Source organism: Bombina bombina, chromosome 2, assembly GCF_027579735.1.
Source record: "Bombina bombina isolate aBomBom1 chromosome 2, aBomBom1.pri, whole genome shotgun sequence".
Classification (NCBI taxonomy): Eukaryota; Metazoa; Chordata; class Amphibia; order Anura; family Bombinatoridae; genus Bombina; species Bombina bombina.
Window position 1 is genome coordinate 737,210,260 of NC_069500.1, and position 18,455 is coordinate 737,228,714.

The 18,455-nt window shown below is 37.9% G+C and overlaps 1 protein-coding gene across 1 annotated transcript in view; it reads right to left on the reverse strand.

Moving 5' to 3' along the window:
- Positions 1–1,243: 1,243 nt before the first annotated feature.
- The window catches only part of EFNA2 (ephrin A2), a 362,866-nt gene continuing 345,654 nt past the window's right edge, over positions 1,244–18,455 (reverse strand). The window contains exons 3-4 of the mRNA XM_053702794.1: positions 16,039–16,104; positions 1,244–3,137 (exon numbers count right to left, since the gene is read on the reverse strand). Coding sequence (XP_053558769.1) covers positions 3,019–3,137; positions 16,039–16,104 — 185 coding nt within the window. The 3' untranslated portion in view covers positions 1,244–3,018. The remainder of the gene's footprint in view (positions 3,138–16,038; positions 16,105–18,455) is intronic.

An 18,455-nucleotide genomic window follows, 5' to 3' on the forward strand; every position in this document is an offset into this window, starting at 1 on the left:
TCCAAATAGGCATGAAGGAAGTGGTAATTTATGTATAACAAGTGTATACAGTAACAGAGTCAAGTGTATATATTGGGGATTATGAAAAAATAGAGAAATAAAGTGTTAATAATGTCACGTAGGGATTGCAAATTGTTAGCATAGGATATATTTGCTAAACAGTTATATTGTTTTTATTTCTCACTATAAATATTGTCCTCTTATTTTTGGGCTGTTATGTGTGGAGATGGTATCGATAGTAGTAAAACTATTAGATGGATTTTCTATTGAAGAGCACTGTTGTGCCTCATATGGATTATGCTTTTATCCTTAAAGCTGTCATATCGATCGATTCCTATTTAAACACATACGCCCTATATTAGGACCAATATAACATGTTGGTGTTTATTTTTTTCTGTTGTGGGTTTCCATGACAACCGCCTGCTGACCAGCTTATACAGAGAGGTGGAAATCACGCTGTTGCGTGATGACATCAGTAGGGGCGGATAAGAGTGATACACCGTAGTTTGTGTACACACGGTTGCCATGGAGACACACAGCCAATCGGAACCGAATGACGCTTCACGCTCACACCCATGTTTGAGCGAGATGACGTCAGAGGGGAGATTGAGGAGTTGCGGAGCGGGAAATTATGGATAAGTTTGTATATAAGGTTGGTAATAGAAGTATAATGTTAGCGATTTTCTACTTTGGGAACATGATTGTCCTACATTGTTGATATTAGCAGAACATTTGACAAAGATGTCATAACGACAATCGAAGCGTTATGGATGTACTTGCTTTTTAACATGAATTAAAAGTTGTTTTTCATTAAAGACCAGTGAGTGCCTTCTTGCAAACGAGGAACATACTATATATATATATATATATATATATATATATATATATATATATATATATAGCGCATGTATACATATGTGTGTATAAATGTATTTATATACAGTATATAACTATATATATATATATATATATATATATATATATATATATAATGTGTATATAGCTTTGATGTTGACATGAGTATACACAGACAATTCAACCACTATTCCAAAAGAGTGTTTTTTAGATGATTTTACCTCTGCCTAATGCAATGCTTTAGAAGCAATAAATGTCACAGTGAAATTGCACAAGAGGTTGGAAAATAGGATATTGTGGTAGTGAAACATTTTTAAAGATTTCATTTCATATTTTATAGATCGTTTAAAAAAATATTACTCCAGGCAATAGCAGTAAAAAACGAGAATGGATAAAATGTATTTTATTGCAAGTTTTTGCTTTCCTAGTCTATAAATCATACAACTTCCATAAAATTCATTGTCAGCAATACATAGAAAATCACAGTTTACCTGCTGGCTCTATTTACACACATGAATGAAGTATCTGGGACTTGCCCCTATTGCAGGCAGACAAATATTTAGCAATGAGATAGGAAAAACCACATATGAATAATAAAACAGACAGTTTAATCCGTTATTTCTCACTTTTGAAACAACGCTATCTTTTATTTTAAAAATGTGAAAGAGACTGGACAAACAAGCACAGAAAGTAGATGTGCAAGTTAAAGATCCTGGTTAGCGTGGTACCACCTTGAATTGGCGGCGTTGTACACGACACATATCACACAGTCAAAGTTCTTCTTTTGGAAACTGCTGAATATCCAGTACATTAATTATCCAGCTCCTACTTCCTTGCTGAATTTTTTAAGTACATTCAGTGGCAGGTACTCTTATTTTTTTCTATATATATTTTATATATTTTTTTTATTTTTTTTTGCAGCACCATTGGAGATCTTTGTAATTTTTAGAAAGATTACAAATTGATTGGCACTAGTAAGTTTTGTTAGAGAGCCACGGCAATGTTATTGAACATTTCAAGCTCTTGAGAAAACCTTACACAAAAAACAAGGAAAAAATATTGTGTTAAAATCTTTATATTGAAGGGGGAAAAAAAGGAAATTATATATTTAGGTATAATAATGCAGGCACCATATTGTCAGTGCTCTCCATTTACAGCTATTTTCACTGACATGGAAATGGTTTACAAAATGTGTAGGAAACTCTCTGTAACAATGGGTAATTGCTTTGTAAAGAGACGTTTGACTCGGTGAATAAAACACCCATTGAAAAGAAAGCTAGAATGCAATATGCATCTTAAATTACAATACTGATGTCAATATCTACGCAAACTTATATAGAGATCCAAAGAAGGAATGCTCTGTGGTGAGAAGGCAATACTGTGAACTCTTGATCAATAACGTTCACAAAACAGTTTATTGATTAAGAGCATACTAATCTAATTCTATGTGGAAAGTGTTTTTCTTTTTTAGCATTAGTTGTTTGAGCTACAGAACAAAATGATAGCGGAATGATATGTTACAAAGGGATCTGACAGTGGAGGTTAACGTGTTTCTCGAGCGATAAGAAGGTTCTATAAATCCACAACAAACCAGCCTCTCTGGTGTCTACATTTGACAATGAAACATAAATACTGATCTCAAGTTCCTCTATCTTTGCAGGTCACAACCACACAACATGTTCACCAAGATGAATCCAAAATCTTTGGACAGAAAGTTGGATGGATTACCACAGGAGCATGGATGAAGGCGTCTGATGTAAACAGTCACTGTGAGCTGGAATACGTATGTGGCAAAAAAAAAAAAACCCAACAAACAAATTGTTTACAATGATGTCAATCTACTGATGCAAGTGCAGGAAAAAGTACTAAGAATACAAAATAAAAAGACTATACATTTGGTCTGGAAATGTAAAAAGCAAGTTACAGGGAAGATCCAAAATCCAGCGTACCCCTTCAAGTGTGGGCACCTGTTTCAATCAGCATAAATTTGCCCTCATTAATGTTGGTTTAAAATTCAAATTCATCAGTGCAGCAGATTACATGACGAAAAGCTGCAACATCTTTGTGCGCTGAAATACATTCTCCTGCTTCTTGGTTCAAGGAGTCCCTCTTCCTTGCTCTTGTGTTCTCCCCCATTGCCAAAACTGATGCAACAGACATCAGCTACAATACAATTATAGTCCAAAACAGAAGGAAACCAAGGCTGGGGTGAGAAACCCTGAGGCTTAGGCCCGAATTATTGCTGGTGAAGATAGGCTCCGGTGATTCGTAAAGAGAATCATCTACAGAAAAAGAAAAGACAGTCAGAAGTAGGGCACATAAATGTATCTTCATGCAATGATATTACAAGACAGAAAGATTCATATTTGCATTTTCCCCTTTACTACTTTCGGTTGCTACCAAAGTGAAGCAACAGAAAGTAAGCAACCAATCACAAAACAGAATATCCATGCACACAGCCAACAGCCAAATCTTTCTCTTTTTTGTTGCTTAAACAGTTGAAAACTGCCTCCTAGCTCAGAGCATTTTTAAAGTTTTTCACAGTTCGACAGTACTAGTTCATGTGTGTCATATAGATAAACATTGTGCTCACTCCAGTGGAGTTATTTAGGAGTCTGCACTGATTGGCTAAACTGCAAGTCTATCAAAAGCACTGAGATAAGGGGGCAGTCTGCAGAGGCTTAGATACAAGGTAATCACAGAGGTAAAACATATATTAATATAACTGTGTTGGTTATGCAAAACTGGTGAATGGGTAATAAAGGTATTATCTATCTTTTCAAATAATAAAAATTCTGGTGTAGACTGTCCCTTTAAGACTTTTTTCCTCCTTATTGTGGCTTATGTTAGAGGTTTTTTACCCTGCTCCTTACCTGTGGATAGCCTCAGCACTTACCCATACTTGCTCATCACGCTCTTGACTTCCTCTAACTTTCAGCTACTCAGGTGTGATCTTTTCTCCATGCACAATGCAATATTTTAACATATAGATGCCATTTGTTTTTAGAAATCCCGTCTCACATACTGCACCAGCAACTCTAACTGAAGCATTATAGTTTTCTCCGGCACCACATAGGTGACATTAAAGGGGCAATAAACTTACAAACTTGTAAACATACAAATTAATGTTATATAACTCTGCACATAGTGCAGAATTATATAATATTTGCTTACCAGCACATTTATACACTAAAGTATTGCAGACAAATTTTATGTAAAAGCTCCTTTTTCCAGAACGCCGCTCCTTGCTCTACTGAGCAGGTCTGGTTTTTCCACAGTGCATCGCGGCAACACTGTCTAGTCACAGTGTGTCCGGTCACACCATTAAAATGAATGTAGCTCGCTCCTGCTACTAGACCAGAGCACACTGTGACTAGACAGTGTTGCTGTGATGCACTTTGGAAAAACCAGACCCGCTCAGTAGAGCAAGGAGCGGCGTTCTGGAAAAAGGAGCTTTTACATAAAATTTCTCTGCAATACTTTAGTGTATAAATCTGCTGGTAAGCAAATGTTATATAATTCTGCACTATGTGCAGAGTTATATAACATTAATTTGTATGTTTACTGCCCCTTTAATGCTACAAATCCAATTACAAAACCAACTCTAGTGCTGTTTTATTACTTGTTTTAGTATACTTTTGTAAGCCTGTTCACATTTTTTTGCCTGATTATACAGATTTTTGCACTCAATATACTGCCACATCAAAGCTCCATTTTTTTTTGTAGTCTGTAAAGTGGGGGTTTTTTTGGTTTTTTTAATTACCCTAACTTTATTTTAAAGGGACAGTTTACCCAAAAATGTTCTCCCCTTTAAATTGTTCCCAATGATCCATTTTGCCTGCTGGAGTGTATTAAATTGTTTACAAGTAGCTTGTTTACCTCATTTCTGCATTTGAATGGCTGATTTAGCCTGTGGTATCCCCACCTGTACTTAAAGTTTCTATACTAAAGTCTAAGCTATTGACAGGCAATGTAAACATACCCAGCAGAAGAAATTACACTCCCAGTTAGGTGCAGGATAGTTAAGTAATAAAATGTTAATTTTCCATTGTTCTCTCTAAGTATTGGGCTTTGGTTTACAGACAGATATAAGATAAGGAAGTAAGTGTGTGTACACAAAATTTTAACATAATGAGATATGATATTACCTGAAACTCAATTCATTTCAATAGGCTGTGGTTTAGAAGCACAAAAGAACAGGTAATTCATATACAAAATAAACCTGAAAATGCAATTTCTCATACATTTTATACTCTGCGGCTGGTATAACAGGTCACTGGAATATACATTAAGGGGATAGTCGACTCAATTTTTTTTTTATTGTTTTAAAGGATAGATAATCCCTTTATTACCCATTCCCCAGTTTTGCAAAGAAAACATGGTTATATTAATACACTTTTTACCTCTGTGATTACCTGGTTTCTAAGCATCTTCTGACTGGCCCCTGATCACATGACTTTATCTATTGACTTGCATTTAAGCCAATTAGTGCTGTGTTGTTATCCACGGGCGTCAGCACAATGTTATCTGTATGGCTCACATGAACTAGCTTCCCCTGATGTGAAAAGAAAATACAAAATCATGTGATGATGGGGCTGTCTTTAGGGACTTAGAAACAGACAGAAATTTAGAGGTTTAAAGGTTATAAAGTATGCTAATATAACAATGTTGGTTGTGCAAAGCTGGAGAATGGGTAGTAAAGGCATTATCTATCTTTTTAAACAATAACAATTCTTGTGTTGATTGTCCCTTTAAGGGAAAAACAACTTTACAGTATACTGTCGATTTAAGGTCAACCATTCTTCCATTAAATGTATCCATCTACCTCTCTACATCTATAGATGTATAAAACTAAGGGAAAACTTATTGGTGGCTATTGCAAAATCTAATTTTACACCTATGTCTGATGCCACAAATAGAAAAGGTTAATATTATTGTAGTGTAGGTTTTACCCTCCCACCTGACACCTCCCAAAAAGCTCCCCCCCCCACACACACACACTTACAACTATCTTAGATAATGGTAGACAGTTTGCCAGTATGAAGCTTTAGGGAATTCATTTATTTTTAATTAAGTTTATTTTTATTTTTTTCTGCAGTGTAGGGATCCCCCTGACCCTCCCACCTCCATGTTTCCTACAAAACAACTCTCTAACCCTGTCCCTCCCTCTCTCCTAAAAAATATTTTTTTGTAGCATAGGGAACCCTACCCTTCCTTCCTTCCAGCGATGGGACATTAAGGGCCTTGTACCAAGAGAAAAATGATAAACTGAGTGCTCCATCCCACTTTAGCCTCAGAATTTGACTCCAACGCTGTGCCATAACAGTTTCAGAAAAAGGCAAACACCCTAGGAAAGGGGCAGATACATTCTTGAAGTTGGCACAGGACTTATTGTTGGACACATCCGGTACTTTATCTTAAATTTTCCAATTGGTTCATAATACCATTTCTCCAAATAAATATTTTACACAGCAACAAATCATTGAGTAAGTACAACAAGCTCTATGTTTCCTGGGGAACTGTAATTTAGTTGGTCTTACTGACAAATGATCCAAACCTACCTCAACAAGCTACAACAGTTTGGGACCATGCTCATATTTCTAAACAAGACACAACTGAACACAAAATAACGTTTTTAGATCCAGTGTTCTTGGCAAGGTCAGGAAATTTATGGGGCCAATTTCCTGGCTGATTAGACTTCTCAGGATCCAAAACATCAGAAAATATTTACACTTTATTTATCTTCTTTCAATACTGTGTATCATACCCTTTAAGGTTTAGAGTTATCTAAAACAATGTATAAATTGCTTCTCAGAGTAGGTGACCTCATACAAATACCACTTTATCATGCAATATGTTTATAGTATCCAAGAAAATGGGAGAACACAGACTTGTCATAAACTCAAAACTGCTATATGATAAAAGTATTACAAAAAAAAACAGGAGAACAACGACCTCAGACTTCTCAACAAGCACATTACCTAAAGATACTTCACGATAACAGGAACCCATCTACTGAGAAACTTTCTTTTTATGTAAGATTGCTTTGTCAGAGTTAACTTAAATAATTCCTATCTCTAAATCCATATCTACTCTCCCTCCAGATAATTTCTATCAATTCTCTGGCAAGGACACTTCCCATACTTCAATCTTTCTTGTGCCCTTTGCTGTTCCACCAAACTGATGAAACCCAAGGTGGCATTTTTAGATTGTTTGCAATTAAATTAAAAATTAATCATGACAACATTATTCTCTTTTCCCATGGCAAGTATACATTTTAGATCACACTCTACCTCTCTAATTAAAAAAATGTAGGATTCATTATCAACTAACAAACATCCCTCCTAAAGCCTACCCATTTCTTAGAATTATTAGGCTTCCTCACAGACTCTGTTGCAACTCAATGATGTATTCTATTTCTTCAAAAAAATCAGCTCATGCAGAAAGCACTAAAGAGAACTCTAAAATAGCATCTTTCATATGCCCTTTCTGCTTGTATCCAAAACTTAATTGCCAAGCGATGCCGAGACTCAAAATCAAGATTTTGTTTTGGAATCCAATAAGAGCCATTTTAGGGGTAGATTATAATCCTTTAGAAAATATTATCAAATCAGTTATCTACAAAAATCCCCATAGACTTTAATGGTGTTTTTCTGTTGATCATCATAAAATAAAGTGACCCCTTAATTAGGGAGACACTTGTGGAGAACAAGTTACTAGAGGTCCGGGGGACCTTATTCCATCCTCAAGATGAATCTGCAAATAAAATGTCTCAAACCAATTGTGGGCTATTAGAAATTATGCTATCCATCATTCCCCACAGGGGAAAAAAAAACATTTTCTAACCATACTTACATTCTAGCCTAAAACTTTGCATGGCAAAAAAGCATATATAAAGACCATTTAGGCCAGTGGCTCATTTTATACTGTACTCCAGCTGCACCCATTTCCTCTCATACTATAGCATGAAAAATGAAATAACATATATACGCCTAGATTTAGAGTTCTGTGTTAGGGTTAAAAAGCAGCGTTAAGGGGTCCTGTTTTTTAACGCCCGCTGGTATTTAGAGTCAGGCAGGAAAGGGTCTACCGCTCACTTTCTTTCCGCAACTCGAGGCTACCGCAAATCCCCTTACGTCAATTGTGTATCCTATCTTTTCTATGGGATTTGCCTAACCCTGGTATTACGAGTCTTGGAAGACGTGAGCGGTACAGCCTCTACCGCCAAGACTCCTACCGCAAAAAAGTCAGCAGTTAAGAGTTTTATGGGCTAACGCCGGAACATAAAGCTCTTAACTACTGTGCTATAAAGTACACTAACACCCATAAACTACCTATGAACCCCTAAACGGAGCCCCCCACATCGCAAACACTAAAATAATTTTTTTTAACCCCTAATCTTCCGACCGGACATCGCCGCCACCTACATTATCCCTATGAACCCCTAATCTGCTGCCCCTAACATCGCCGACACCTTTATTATATTTATTACCCCCTAATCTGCCCCCCCCCAACGTCGCCGCCACCTACCTGCACTTATTAACCCCTAATCTTCCGACCGGACATCGCCGCCACTATAATAATTGTATTAACCCCCAAACCGCCGCACTCCCGCCTCGCAAACACTATAATAAATTGTATTAACCCCCTAATCTGCCCTCCCTAACATCGCCGCCACCTACCTACAATTATTAATCGCCAATAGAATGTGAGGTCAATCCGATTGGCTGATTGGATCAGCCAATCGGATTGAACTTCAATCTGATTGGCTGATTGAATCAGCCAATCAGATTTTTCTTACCTTAATTCCGATTGGCTGATAGAATCCTATCAGCCAATCGGAATTCGAGGGACGCCATCTTGGATGACGTCATTTAAAGGAACTGTCATTCGTCAGGAAGTCGTCGGCCAGGATGGATGTTCCGCGTCGGAGGTCTTCAGGATGCTGCCGCTCCGCTCCGGATGGATGAAGATAGAAGATTCCGCTTGGCTGAACACTTCAATCGGATGGAAGACCTCTTCTGCCCCCCTTGGATGAAGACTTCAACCGGATGGAGGACCTCTTCTGCCCCGCTTGGATGAAGAATTCGGCTCGGCTGAGTGAAGACGACTCAAGGTAGGGAGATCTTCAGGGGGTTAGTGTTAGGTTTTTGAAGGGGGGTTTGGGTGGGTTTTAGAGTAGGGGTATGTGGGTGGTGGGTTGTAATGTTGGGGGGTGGGTATTGTATTTTTTTTTACAGGTAAAAGAGCTGATTACTTTGAGGCAATGCCCCGCAAAAGAGCTGATTACTTTGTAATTTAGGATAGGGTAGGGCATTTTATTATTTTGGGGGGCTTTTTTATTTTATTAGGGGGCTTAGATTAGGTGTAATTAGTTTAAACTTCTTGTAATTTTTTTTTATTTTCTGTAATTTAGTGTTTGTTTCTTTTTTGTATTATAGTTTAGTTTATTTAATTGGATTTTAGTTTAGATAATTGTAGGTAATTTATTTAATTAATTTATTGATAGTGTAGTGTTAGGTGTATTTGTAACTTAGGTTAGGATTTATTTTACAGGTAATTTTGTAATTATTTTAACTAGGTAGCTATTAAATAGTTAATAACTATTTAATAGCTATTGTACCTAGTTAAAATAAATACAAAGTTGCCTGTAAAATAAATATAAATCCTAAAATAGCTACAATGTAACTATTAGTTATATTGTAGCTATATTAGGGTTTATTTTATAGATAAGTATTTAGTTTTAAATAGGAATAATTTATTTAATGATAGTAAATTTAGTTCGTTTTATTTAAATTATATTAAACTTAGGGGAGTGTTAGGGTTAGGGTTAGACTTAGGTTTAGGGGTTAATAACTTTATTATAGTAGCGGCGACGTTGGGGGCGGGAGTTTAGGGGTTAATAATTGTAGGTAGGTGGCGGCAATGTTAGGGATCGAAGATTAGGGGTTAATACAATTTATTATAGTGTTTGCGAGGCGGGAGTGCGGCGGTTTAGGGGTTAATACATTTATTATAGTGGTGGCGATGTCCAGTTGGCAGATTAGGGGTTAATAAGTGTAGGTAGGTGGCGGCGACATTGGGGGGGGGGCAGATTAGGGGGTAATAAATATAATATAGGTGTCGGCGATGTTAGGGGCAGCAGATTAGGGGTTCATAGCTATAATGTAGGTGGCGGCGGTGTCTGGAGCGGCAGATTAGGGGTTAATAATATAATGTAGGTGTCAGCGATAGCGGGGGCGGCAGATTAGGGGTTAATAAGTGTAAGGTTAGGGGTGTTTAGACTCGGGGTTCATGTTAGGGTGTTAAGTGTAGACTTAGAAAGTGTTTCCCCATAGGAAACAATGGGGCTGCGTTAGGAGCTGAACGCTGCTTTTTTGCAGGTGTTAGGTTTTTTTTTCAGCCAGCTCAGCCCCATTGTTTCCTATGGGGATATCATGCACGAGCACGTTTTTCCAGCTTACCGCTACCGTAAGCAACGCTGGTATTGAGGGTTGAAGTGGCGCTAAATTATGCTCAACGCTCACTTTTCTGAGGCTAACACAGCCATTCAGACAACTTTAAATACCAGCGTTGTCTTAAGGGTGCGCTGGAAAAAAAAGGCTCGTTAGCACCGCGGGTCTTTACCGACAAAACTCTAAATCTAGGCATAGTCCCCCAATATGTTTGTCATTCTACAAGAAGAGCTTCTGTCTCCATAGCCATAACCATAGAAAGCTCCCTAAATGACATACTTTCAGCTGAAGAAAGGACCAATGTATTTACTTTATAGAACCATATAAATATAGAATTTGATGGTAGATAAGAACCAAAAGGCCAATCAAGCCTTCCCATTTTACTTAAAGGGATATTTTAGCCAAAATTGGAATCCACATGGATGCATTTCATTTTTTAATAGAAGCATTTTTGTACTATACATGTATTAGCAAAACTGCTTCTAATAAAAGCTATAGCTGTTTCAAATGTGTATTTAAGTATGCACTGTGCACCAGCATTTTAAACACAGCACTTGCTCAGTGAGCCTAAGGTGTTGTATCATCTGGTAATGACTCAATTTGTTAATAACAGACATTATACAAGCCCCACTGGTGCTCTGAGCAGCTGCACTATTTAAAATGCTTGTGCGCTGAGACTATCTAGATATGCTTCACATGCAAGTGCAGAGAAAAAAATGTTAACACTAAAACAGTGATAACTTTTACTAGAAGCATTTTTGCCCATACATGAATATTGCAAATATGTTTCTATTCAAATATGTGATTCATCTATGTGCATTTAAATTTTGAATGAAATGTCCGTTAAAGGGACAGTCAACACCAGAATTGTTGTTATTTAAAAAGATAGATAATCCCTTTATTACACATTACCCAGTTTTGCAAAACCAACACTGTTATATTAATAGACTTTTTACTTCTGTGACTAACTGGTATCTAAGCATCTTCTGACCGCCCCTAATCACATGACTTTTAGTTATTATCTATTGACTTGCATTTTAGCCAATTAGTGCAGTGTCTGCCACTAGCCACGGGCGTGATCACAATGCTATCTATATGGCCTACATGAGCTTGCTCTCCCCTGCTGTGAAAAGTAAATAAAATAGAGGCGGCCTTTAAGGGCTTAGAAATTTTCATATGTGCCTTCCTAGATTTGCTTTCAACTAGAATACCAAGAGAACAAAGCAAACTTGTTGATAAAAGTAAATTGGAAAGTTGTTTAAAATTACATGCCATATTTGAAAAATTAAAGGTTTTTTTGGACTTGACTGTCCCTTTAAGTAGTATTTTTAGGATAGCGTTAAGAGTGTCTCAGGTATTTTTTAATTATTTTACAGTCCTATGTTTGCCAACCATATTTAAAGTTTATTCCATGAATCCTCCACCCTTTATGTAAAAAAACAGCTTCCTCACATTACTCCTGAACCTGCTATCCTCTAACTTAAAGTTGTGACCCCTAGATCAAGTATCTCAAGTTTTATCAAAACCGTTTTTCATTGTGCTGACTGATTTACCTACTAATCAACTACTCTGTTTTACTGCTACAAAAAGAGGAAGACTGACTATGTACATAGTTCTGATTCCTGTGTGCATGAAATGTGTATGTTTTTGTGTGTGCGTGTGACTGTATGCTTTTTGTGTGTGCGTGTGACTATACTTGTTTGTTTGTGTGTGCGTGTGACTGTATGCTTGTTTGTGTGCGTGTGTGATTGTATGCTTGTTTGTGTGCGTGTGTGACTGTATGCTTGTTTGTGTGTGCGTGTGACTGTATGCTTTTTGTGTGTGCGTGTGACTGTATGCTTGTTTGTGAGTGTGTGTGTGTGTATGTATGTATGCTTGTTTGTGTGTGCATGTGACTGTATGTTAGTTTGTGTGTGCGTGTGACTGTATGCTAGTTTGTTTGTGTGTGCGTGTGACTGTATGTTAGTTTGTGTGTGCGTGTGACTATATGCTAGTTTGTTTGTGTGTGCGTGTGACTGTATGCTTGTTCGTGTGCGTGTGTGATTATATGCTTGTTTGTGTGCGCGTGTGACTGTATGCTTGTTTGTGTGCGCATGTGATTGTATGTCTGTGTGTGCGTGTGACTGTATGCTTGCTTGTTTGTTTGTGTGTGTGCGTGTCACTGTATGCTTGTTTGTGTGTGCATGTGACTGTATGCTTGTTTGTGAGTTTCGTGTGTACGTATGCTTGTTTGTTTGTGTGTGCATGTGACTGTATACTTTTGTTTGAGTGTGTGTATGTATGCTTGTTTGCGAGTGTGTGCATGTGACTGTATACTTGTTTGTGAGTGTGTGTGTACGTATGCTTGTTTGTGTGTGCGTGTCACTGTATGCTTGTTTGTGTGTGCGTGTGACAGTATGCTTGTTTGTGTGTGCATGACTGTATGATTGTTTGTGAGTGTGTGCATGTGACTATATACTTGTTTGTGAGTGTGTGTGTGTGCACGTATGCTTGTTTGTTTGTGTGTGCATGTGACTGTATACTTGTTTGTGAGTGTGTGTACGTATGCTTGTTTGTGTGTGTATGACTGTATGCTTATTTATGTGTGCATGTGACTGTATGCTTGTTTGTTTCTGTGTGCGTGTGACTGTATGCTTGTTTGTGTGTGCGTGTGACTGTATGCTTGTTTGTTTGTGAGTGCATGTGACTGTATGCTTGTTTGTGTGTGCGTGTGACTGTATGCTTGTTTGTGAGTGTGTGTGTGTATGTATGCTTGTTTGATTGTGTGCGCATGTGACTGTATGCTTGTTTGTGTGTGCATGTGACTGTATGCTTGTTTGTGTGTGCGTGTGACTGTATGCTTGTTTGTTTGTGTGCGCGTGTGAAAGTATGCTTGTTTTTGTGTGCGTGATTGTATGCTTGTTTATTTGTGACAGTATGCTTGTTTGTGTGTGCGTGTGACTATATGCTTGTTTGTTTTTGTGTGTGTGTGACTGTATGTTTGTTTCTGAATGTGTGCATGTGACTGTATGCTTGTTTTTGAATGTGTGCATGTGACTGTATGCTTGTTTGTGAGTGTGTGTGTACGTATGCTTGTTTGTTTGTGTGTGCATGTTATTTGTGTGCGCGTGTGACAGTATGCTTGTTTGTGTGTGCGTGTGACTATATGCTTGTTTGTTTTTGTGTGCGTGTGACTGTATGTTTGTTTCTGAATGTGTGCATGTGACTGTATGCTTGTTTCTGAATGTGTGCATGTGACTGTATACTTGTTTGTGAGTGTGTATGTATGCTTGTTTATGAGTGAGTGCATGTGACTGTATACTTGTTTGTGTGTGTGCGTGTGACTGTATGCTTGTTTGTTTGTGTGTGCGTGTGACAGTATGCTTGTTTGTGTGTGCATGACTGTATGATTGTTTGTGAGTGTGTGCATGTGACTGTATGCTTGTTTGTGAGTGTGTGTATGTATGCTTGTTGTGAGTGTGTGCATGTGACTGTATACTTGTTTGTGAGTTTGTGTGTGTACGTATGCTTGTTTGTTTGTGTGTGCATTTCATTGTATGCTTGTTTGTGTGCGCGTGCAACAGTATGCTTGTTTGTGTGTGCATGACTGTATGATTATTTGTGAGTGTGTGCATGTGACTGTATGCTTGCTTGTTTGTGTGTGCGTGTGACTGTATGCTTGTTTGTTTGTATGCGCGTCTGATTGTATGCTTGTTTGTGTGCACGTGTGACTGTATGCTTGTTTGTGTGCGTGTGTGATTGTATGCTTGTTTGTGTGTGCGTGTGACAGTATGCTTGTTTGTGTGTGCATGACTGTATGATTGTTTGTGAGTGTGTGCATGTGACTGTATGCTTGTTTGTGAGTGTGTGTATGTATGCTTGTTGTGAATGTGTGCATGTGACTGTATGCTTGTTTGTGAGTTTGTGTGTACGTATGCTTGTTTGTGAGTGTGTACATGTGACTGTATAATTGTTTGTGAGTGTGTGTGTACATATGCTTGTTTGTTTGTGTGTGCGTGTCACTGTATGCTTGTTTGTGTGTGTGACTGTATGCTTGTTTGTTTGTGTGCACGTGTGACAGTATGCTTGTTTGTGTGTGCATTACTGTATGATTGTTTGTGAGTGTTTGCATGTGACTGTATGCTTGTTTGTGAGTGTGTGTATGTATGCTTGTTTGTGAGTGTGTGCATGTGACTATATACTTGTTTGTGAGTGTGTGCGTGTGACTGTATGCTTGTTTGATTGTGTGAGCGTGTGACTGTATGTTTGTTTGTGTGTGCGTGACTGTATGCTTGTTTGTTTGTGTGTGCTTGTGACTGTATGCTTGTTTGTTTGTGTGCGCGTGTGACAGTATGCTTGTTTGTGTGTGCGTGACTGTATGCTTGTTTGTTTGTATGTGCTTGTGACTGTATGCTTTTTTCTGAATGTGTGCATGTGACTGTATGCTTGTTTGTGAGTGTGTGTGTACGTATGCTTGTTTGTTTGTTTGTGTGTGCATGTGACTGTATACTTGTTTGTGTGTGTGCGTGTGACAGTATGCTTGTTTGTGTGTGCATGACTGTAGGATTGTTTGTGAGTGTGTGCATGTGACTGTATGCTTGTTTGCGAGTGTGTGTATGTATGCTTGTTTGTGAGTGTGTGCATGTGACTGTATACTTGTTTGTGAGTGTGTGTGTACGTATGCTTGTTTGTTTGTGTGTGCATTTCATTGTATGCTTGTTTCTGTGTGTGTGTGACTATATGCTTGTTTGCTTGTGTGTGCGTGTGACTGTATACTTGTTTGTTTGTGAGCGTGTGTATGTATGTTTGTTTGTGTGTGCATGTGACTGTATACTTGTTTGTGAGGGTGTGTACATATGCTTGTTTGTGTGTGCATGTGACTGTATACTTGTTTGTGAGGGTGTGTACATATGCTTGTTTGTGTGTGCATGTGACTGTATACTTGTTTGTTTGTGAGCGTGTGTATGTATGTTTGTTTGTGTGTGCATGTGACTGTATACTTGTTTGTGAGGGTGTGTACATATGCTTGTTTGTGTGTGCATGTGACTATATACTTGTTTGTGAGTGTGTGTACATATGCTTGTTTGTGTGTGCATGTGACTGTATACTTGTTTGCTTGTGAGTGTGTGTATGTATGCTTGTTTGTGAGTGTGTGCATGTGACTGTATGCTTGTTTGTGAGTGTGTGTACGTATGCTTGTTTGTGTGTGTGTGTGACTGTATGCTTGTTTGTGTGTGCATGTGACTATATGCTTGTTTGTTTGTGTGTGCGTGTGACTGTATACTTGTTTGTTTGTGAGTGTGTGTGTACGTATGCTTGTTTGTGAGTGTGTGTGTGTACGTATGCTTGTTTGTGAGTGTGTGTGTGTACGTATGCTTGTTTGTGAGTGTGTGTGTGTACGTATGCTTGTTTGTGAGTGTGTGTGTGTACGTATGCTTGTTTGTGAGTGTGTGTGTGTGTGTACGTATGCTTGTTTGTGAGTGTGTGTGTGTGTGTACGTATGCTTGTTTGTGAGTGTGTGTGTGTGTGTACGTATGCTTGTTTGTGAGTGTGTGTGTGTGTGTACGTATGCTTGTTTGTGAGTGTGTGTGTGTGTGTACGTATGCTTGTTTGTGAGTGTGTGTGTGTGTGTACGTATGCTTGTTTGTGAGTGTGTGCGTGTTTGTGGTCATATGTAGTAGGCGTAACAAGGTATAAAATTTGGAGGTTACATTTTAGAGGCACAGAAGCCGAGAGACATGACACTTACTTGTTGGACGTACATAAACTTTCAGCCTGAGGCAGGGTTTATCCACCATGTTGGGAGGAGTTGAGGCTGAAACAAGAAAATAATTGTCTGAATAAAGCATTGATATATGTTTCTTTATAGTACAGAACCTAGTGCATAGCATAATGTATAGTATAAATAGATTAAAGTTTCTCTGGCTTGTTTAATACCTGTGATAACAACTTCAACCAAAATATATGATTATTACTGGCAGGCAGCCTGAAGTATGTAGCTTGAGTGCTATCCTGGGGTTTTGTACAAATTGAATGAGTCTGCTGTTAAATACTTTTATTATTTTCTGCCATATTCAAGTAAAATATATTCAGGGCTCAATATGAGATCTTAAAGGAAAAACTCATTATAGGATATAAGTAAAAAAGAGACACTGCTAAAACAAGACAAGAAAAGAGACGCAGAACAAGTGTTTGGGGAAACAGCTTGGTAATAGGAAATGTAAAAAAAAAGTGTAGTGCCAAGGTGTTTGTGGTGGCACAGGACCTAGAAAAGAGGATCCATACTATGGTGCTGAGGAGAGGTTAAAGGGATAGTCTTGTGAAAATTAAACTTTCCTGATTCAGATAGAGCATGTAATTTTAAGCAACTTTCTAATTGACTCCTATTTTAATTTATCTTCATTCTCTTGGTATCTTTATTTGAAAAAGCAGGGAATGTAAGCTTAGGGGCTACATTTAGACACCAATCAGTGCTACCCAGGTGCTGAACCAAAATGGGATGGCTGCTAAGCTTACATTCCTGCTTTTTCAGATAAAGATACCAAGAGAACAAAGAAAAAATGATAATAGGGGGTAGATTTAACAAAGGTCGAGCGGAAATGATTTGATGTAGCAAATCATGTCTGTTCGACCTCGCTAAATGCAGACAGCATACGCTGTCGGCATTTAACATTGCACAAGCATTTCTGGTGAACTGCTTGTGCAATGCTGTCCCCTGCTCACTTTCGGCCAATCGGCCGCTAGCAGGGGCAAGTCAATCATCCCAAACGTATCACCTAAAAGGTGGCAGAAAAGTTAAGGAGCAGCGGTCTTACGACTGCTGTTTCTTAACTTCCGTTTCAGGCGGACCTAAAACAACGGGGCTCTGAAGCAGCATCCGCTGCTTAATAAATGGAGCCCTCAGAGTAAATTAGGAAGTTGTTTAAAATTGCTGCTTTATTTGAACCATGAAAGTTTAATTTTGACTAGACTGTCCCTTTAAGTATGTGAGTATTACCATTTTTTAGACACAGAATACAGAACAGAATGCAATGAAATAACATTTTAGGATTTGTGGATGAGGATTCTATTGGCAAACTCAGAAACAAGAATGTTAAATTAGTGGCCAATATGTTTGCTTTTAGTCTGTGTGTCTGCTCAGTTCATTATTGTTACTGTGTAGTTATACATTTACAGTAAACATTTCTCATTCACAATCCAATCTTTCTAGAACATACTGCTGCTCTGCATTGCATTCTAGTAATGAATACTTATATATACTTACTTATATACACTGAAATGTGAATATAAAAGAGTGAAATGTAAATTCTAAAGTTTTGCAACTTTATTCAACTCTGCCTTCTCTTTGCTACTTCATTTAATGCACCCTATGCATTTTATTAAATTTGCTGCAGTCACCTACATGTAAATGAAAATAAATATATCCAATTCTATGCACTATCAAATCTTTAATGACATATTTTCCTTTTTTAATTTGACACATAGATTTATCATAGTGCAGCGGACATGATACGATGTAGCGTATCATGTCCACTGCACATCGATAAATGTCGACATTTATCATTGCACCAGAAGTTCTTGTGAACTGCTGGTGCAATGCCGCCCCCTGCAGATTTGCGGCCGATCGGCCACTAGCAGGGTGTCAATCAACCCGATCGTATACGATCGGGTTGATTTATGCCCGCGGCCTCAGAGCAGAAGGACAAGTTATGGAGCAGTGGTCTTTAGACCGCTGCTTCATAACTTCTGTTTCCGGCTCGCGCGGAAACAGGGGAATCAAGCTCCATACGGAGCGTGATAAATTAGTCCCATTGTGTTTTTTTTTAAGTTCCCCCAGAGTGGTTAGAGATCATCGCTCTATACCAGAACTATATTAGACCAAGTGCGCTCAACCCAACGTGAGAAATTCATATTTTACATTCCAATGTTCTTCACATAGAAAAAAAAATATTTTTATTTTTAAATATATATATGATTAATTTTTTAGTAAAATATATATCTATATGAATATATACAGGTAAAGGTATACACAGATATATATATAGGAATATATATTTAAAAATACAAAGAACATTTTCTTTTATGTGAAGAACATTGGAATGTAAAATAATTACAGTAAATACACAGTAAGACACATATTAAATATTAGAAATGAATAAAAATTAG